Source organism: Mesitornis unicolor, unplaced genomic scaffold, assembly GCF_000695765.1.
Source record: "Mesitornis unicolor isolate BGI_N332 unplaced genomic scaffold, ASM69576v1 scaffold746, whole genome shotgun sequence".
In the NCBI taxonomy this organism is placed as follows: Eukaryota; Metazoa; Chordata; class Aves; order Mesitornithiformes; family Mesitornithidae; genus Mesitornis; species Mesitornis unicolor.
In genome coordinates, this window is record NW_010188648.1 from 1 (window position 1) to 5,231 (window position 5,231).

The 5,231-nt window shown below is 45.3% G+C and overlaps 1 protein-coding gene across 1 annotated transcript; it reads left to right on the top strand.

The window, feature by feature from the left end:
• Positions 1–2,565: 2,565 nt before the first annotated feature.
• Positions 2,566–4,286, top strand: LOC104541671 (nuclear factor 1 A-type-like; the record flags this gene model as incomplete). The annotated part of the gene is made up of 2 exons (XM_010185787.1): positions 2,566–3,097; positions 4,189–4,286. Coding segments are annotated over 2 exons (630 nt in total), but the record flags the coding sequence as incomplete, so codon positions are not given.
• Between the last annotated feature and the right edge of the window lie 945 nt (positions 4,287–5,231).

Here is a 5,231-nt window from a genome sequence, read left to right on the forward strand (position 1 = left end):
CCCCCTCCAAAGTCTTTTAAAGTGTTGGGGTTTGGGGTTTTTTTTTGTGGTGTTTTTTGGGTGCTGTTTTTACCTCCCCTTTCAGGTTCGCGTGGTAGAAATCAGCCCTAGCGCAGGTTAAAGCCACTCTCTCTTGGACAGCATCCAGCGTCGAGCCAAAAAAGTCCCGAGCACATGAGACCGGGCAGGACAAAGCGCTGCTTAAAGCTGAAAAGTTGAAATATTTCAGGATGTACCCAGGCGCGTTTGGAGACGGGGCGCGCTCCCCTGGCTCGCTGTGGGTCTGTCGAGCCTCTGCTGTGTGTGTACCCTCGCAGATAAACTTCCACTTGACAAAAGGCCTTTTTTTGCCTCGAATGAGAGAGGAGGGAGCAGAAGGGAGGGTTGATTATTTTTTTATAGCTTGTTGGGACCTGTCGTTTTTATATTTTTATTATTATTAGTATTTTCCTTCTCCCCCCCCCTTATTATTATTTTTATTTTCCTTCCCCCCCCCCCCATCACAAGAGCTGTGTCTGTGGGTGAGAGCAGCTCCATGTGCTGGGTTTGTGCCTCCTCGCACTTTTTGAATCTGCCGACTGCGAACTCGCAGCAATCTTTCTTTTTCTTTTTTTTTAAACTTTATTGAAATTTGAAACTATGATCTTTTCCAGTAGAGGGGAGTGGGGGGGGAGAAGAGGAATGTGCCAATCATTGGAGTGATTTATTTTATTTTACCTGCTTACATTTTAATAATCATTCGTGGTACTTGTTATTACTGCCGCTCTGCTGTGCTGTAATGAAATATATTGTGCCGGTTTTGGTAGTTTCTGTGTTGAAAATAAAAATGAATGCTGTGATATTACCTATAAATTTAAGTATTTACAGTTCAGGGGCTGCTCAGAATAAGTGCAATGAAAGCTTTTGGGAAGTCAGCAGAAGGTCTTGTGTTACAACAGGGTTTTGCTGATAGATATTTCTACTATTGATCTCTCAGTTTTTCCCTAATTTTTGAAAAGAAAAATGCAAGTTAAAATAAGGTGTCGAAAGGACGTGAGATGCCTGTTTTGATAACAATATTTGCACGACCTTGAATGGTTTGGGTAGGAAATGTGCCCCATGGGATAATTGTATATATCTTAAAAAAAAAAAAAGTTAATCTGAAAAATGCCCAGTGCTGCCTTGCAAGGGCAGGGGGTGGCTCTTCCCGTGCTGGGGGAAACGCTGCACCAGTCACTTTATTTCTCCCCCCAGAGGGCCCGATCCTGAGCAAAACGGGAATTCAGCCCGTGGAAGCAAGGAGGTCCCCAGCGCAGCGCTGGATCAGGCCCCGCAGCCCGCGCACGGTTTTATGAGCAGCCCAGAGCCCGCTCGCTCATTTATTCAGAGCAAAACAAGAAGCGTGGCCCCACGATATTATAACATGTTTTGATCTCTTTGGTTGATTTATGTAGTACTTTTAAAGGATTTTTATTTTTTTTTTAAAACAAAATTGTTGGGCCTTTCTTGCATTTTCTTTTTTTTTTTTTTTTAAATTTGTCGGCGTAATTTTAATCGCGATTAATTTTGCGCCAGGGAAGAGGGGTGATCTTTAACTCGTCGTTACACAAAGCTAGCAGTGTCTCTGGATGGCCAAACTAACTTTCCAAGTAGGGCTTTTCTTTTGAAATAGACGAGATTGCAACACAGCGCGTAAAGAAAAAATTAATAATTCTCTGCGTATTTGCGCAAGTCGCGCTAAGGTTTTCTGTTGCCGCGTTTTTCATTTTTTCTCCTGTTTCTTTTGATTTTAAGGCTTCGAGTTTTGCTTGTCCTAATATGCCTGAATGTCAGATTTTAATTTTTTTAATTTTTGACTAAATATCAACAAGATTTAAAAAAAAATAAATTATGAAACTTTCTTTCTTTTAAGATTTTAGTGTTAGTTTTTGTTGCACATGCGGGATAAATCAGCTGCGTTACTTTCTACTCCCTTCACCGTTTAGGAAATGGAGAGAAAACCTCCCTTCATTGTATTTGTACGTGCAGCTACATTGGCATTTTACTATACTGCCTGCTGCTATTTCCAAATATATCTTAGGGAAAGTTTTACTATACTTTAGACTTCCCCATACAAACATTGATTGGCATCCAAATGTTTAGGATTTGCCAAATTGGCGGGCATACGCTGGCTGTACCGCAAGCAGCAGGGTCAGGGAGAGAGCAAAGGGAGATACGCGCTCCGCAAGTGGACTCGTGGCGGGGTTTTTAGCTTTTTAACTCGTTCTGCCTTTTTTTAACGCAATTTGGAGTTCGGGCAAAGGACCCCATCCTCGCACCGCCTCTGCCTGGGTGCTTGTTTGAAGCTGGACCCTGGTTTTGAAGGGGTGGGAGCGAAGGTTTTGGGTCGGTGCAAGGTGAAGCGGTGGTGGCAGGGTCAGGGTCTGTCAGTGAGGGGTATGAGCCCTACGGCCCCTAAAAAGTACAAGCACCCACTAAATTCTCACTGTCCCAAGAAGCCCTAGCACCTTGTGCAAAAGCCCCGTTTCTGGAGGCTTTTTTGTTGATGATTTCGGTGACATCGTCCCTTCTCTGTAACTTTTTCAGGATGAATTTCATCCCTTCATCGAAGCACTTCTGCCTCACGTCCGAGCGTTTGCGTACACGTGGTTCAACCTGCAAGCCCGAAAAAGAAAATACTTCAAAAAACATGAAAAACGCATGTCAAAAGAGGAAGAGAGAGCCGTGAAGGACGAACTGCTAAGTGAAAAACCCGAGGTAAAGCAAAAATGGGCATCCAGACTTCTGGCAAAGCTCCGGAAAGATATCAGGCCTGAATTTCGGGAGGATTTTGTTCTCACAGTCACAGGAAAAAAGCCTCCGTGTTGCGTTCTTTCCAATCCAGACCAGAAGGGCAAGATGAGAAGAATTGACTGCCTTCGCCAGGCAGATAAGGTCTGGAGGTTGGACCTTGTTATGGTGATTTTATTTAAAGGTATTCCGCTCGAAAGTACTGATGGCGAGCGCCTTGTAAAGTCCCCACAGTGCTCTAACCCCGGGCTGTGCGTACAGCCCCACCATATAGGAGTTTCTGTTAAGGAACTCGATTTATATTTGGCATACTTTGTGCACGCAGCAGGTAAGTGCCTTTCTATATTCCACTTTTCTACAACTTTATGGTTTATGTCCGTGCCGGGTGCCGTGCCCCGGTGGCGGTTGCATGAGTTTGGGGAGGGAGCGGGGAACGCCGGTTGTCGCCCTCCCGGGGCAGTGAGGGAAGTGAGTGCCAAAACTCCCCCTCTTTTTTGTTGGATTTTTATTGTTGTTTTGGTTTTTTTTCCTCTCATGGGTTTTTAAGGTGCAGCTGCGTAAAAGCAGCTCTTGTTTTCCCCTGGTTAACGGCGTTTCGGGCATCCTTCACAGGTGTTATCTTAAATGTTGTCCTAGGAGGGATCGCAGCCGCATGCGGCTTCCTTTATCCTGATTTTGGGGGAAAGCAGATTGATTTTAATTTATTTATTGTTATTTTTTAAAAAATAAAGTTTGTATGTGTTACGCACAAAGTAGTCTGAGGGGGCCAGAGGTGCCTGAGGCCTCCCCAGGTATCCCCACCCCATGGGGATGGGATGGGGAGCATAAATCCCTTAGGATTGAAATTGGAGGGAAAGAAGAAGATGACTCAGCCCTCAGGTCAAACCCCCAGGTAATCCTTTGGGGAACGGGAAACGTTTAAACTCCCCTGAAATATCACAATTTATACACCTAGAAGCTGAGCAGGTTGTGAAATAAGTTCCTGGTTTGATAATATTGTGCTTGTGGGGTGGGGGGATGTGTATGTGAGGTGTTTTTTGTGTGTGGTGAAAATGAAAATCTTAGGATCTCTTGACTCCAGCGCAAAGATCCTGCCTGTGGAGCAGCTCAGTGTGCTCAGAGGATGTGTAGTATGTTTGCTATATAAAATAATACGCTGTTGTAGTTCTTCTGAGTGATTATATTGCAGAAAAGTGTGTGTGTGTGGAGCTCTAGGCTCTGTTTTTCACGTATGGGATGCATAGGCCGCCCCCGGGTTTCGGCCTGACTTGCAGGTCGAGGGACTGGACAGGCCGGAAAAATAGAGGAGCAATGGGAATCATGATAGTAAAAACCACTTCTATAGAAATATATATCAGTAAGAAAACTGCACAAATTAAAGCGCTAGAAGCCTGCATTTCCACTGCTGCCTTTTTTCAGAAGGTCTTGCAGAAAGTTTTGGCTACCCCAAAGTTTTTCTGCGCTGCGTCCGCGCAGTGGTGGTTGCGATAGGCAGCGTCACCACTGGGATTTTATGGGTAACGATCCCTGCTCAGAAATAACTTTTGAGTGTCCCCGTGGTATTTCCTACAGATAAGCTGCAAAATTTGCTTTGCACTTCGGTGCGATGTGGTAAATGGTTTATGGCAAAGGGGAGGTAGGCAAATACTGTGGGAAAATTATTTATTTACTCTGCGATTTATTATGGGGCATGGTGAAGGTAGGATTACCAAGTAATGGCTAACCGAAGGGAAATTTGGGCTGGGACATTGCGGATCCTCTCTCGTTCCATCACAGGCCCCAAGGAGACCAGGGTCTCATATCCCTTTTGTCTGCCTCAGTTTCTTCCTCTGTACCTCAGAGCGGGGTGATAGCCAGGGCTGAAAACCGCTGTGTAGTGCTATATGGCACGCAGGGGTTTATTATTTAGATTTCTATATAGTGCAGTGCCGGTAAATACTGGTCCGTGTTGTGTTTCCTAAATGAAAAGCAGCCTTCTGCAGAGCGCAAAAGTTGTTAATAGAAACCAATTATCTTGGTTTAACCTGCGCGTAGTGTAACAAAAATGGGGAGAAAAGCACCAAAACCAGGGGTTTAAGTACCGCGGGGAGATGAAGGAATCCTCTGGCTGTTATAACAGTGGGGCAATAGACATTGTAAAAGTACAATATTGTGATTAGGGATATACCACCTTATCAGCACCGCTGTTGGCAAACAGTAGCCTCGATAGTGAACTCTTATTTATTTCTGCCTTCACCGTCAACAGGCAGCAATTGCCTTCATTGTGCTTCGGCCCGGGCGCTTGCCGCAGAAACTTAGCGCCAGGCTGAGGACGGTGGTTTTTTGGGTGACATCCGCGGTTTTGCGCAAAGCAGCGCCGCGCTCGTGCAGACCGCGCCGCTCGGCGTTTTCGGCCGTTGTTTGCCGATTGCACGCATCACATTGTGCTCTCAATGCAGGAGCATGCGCTGCTGTATTCCCTG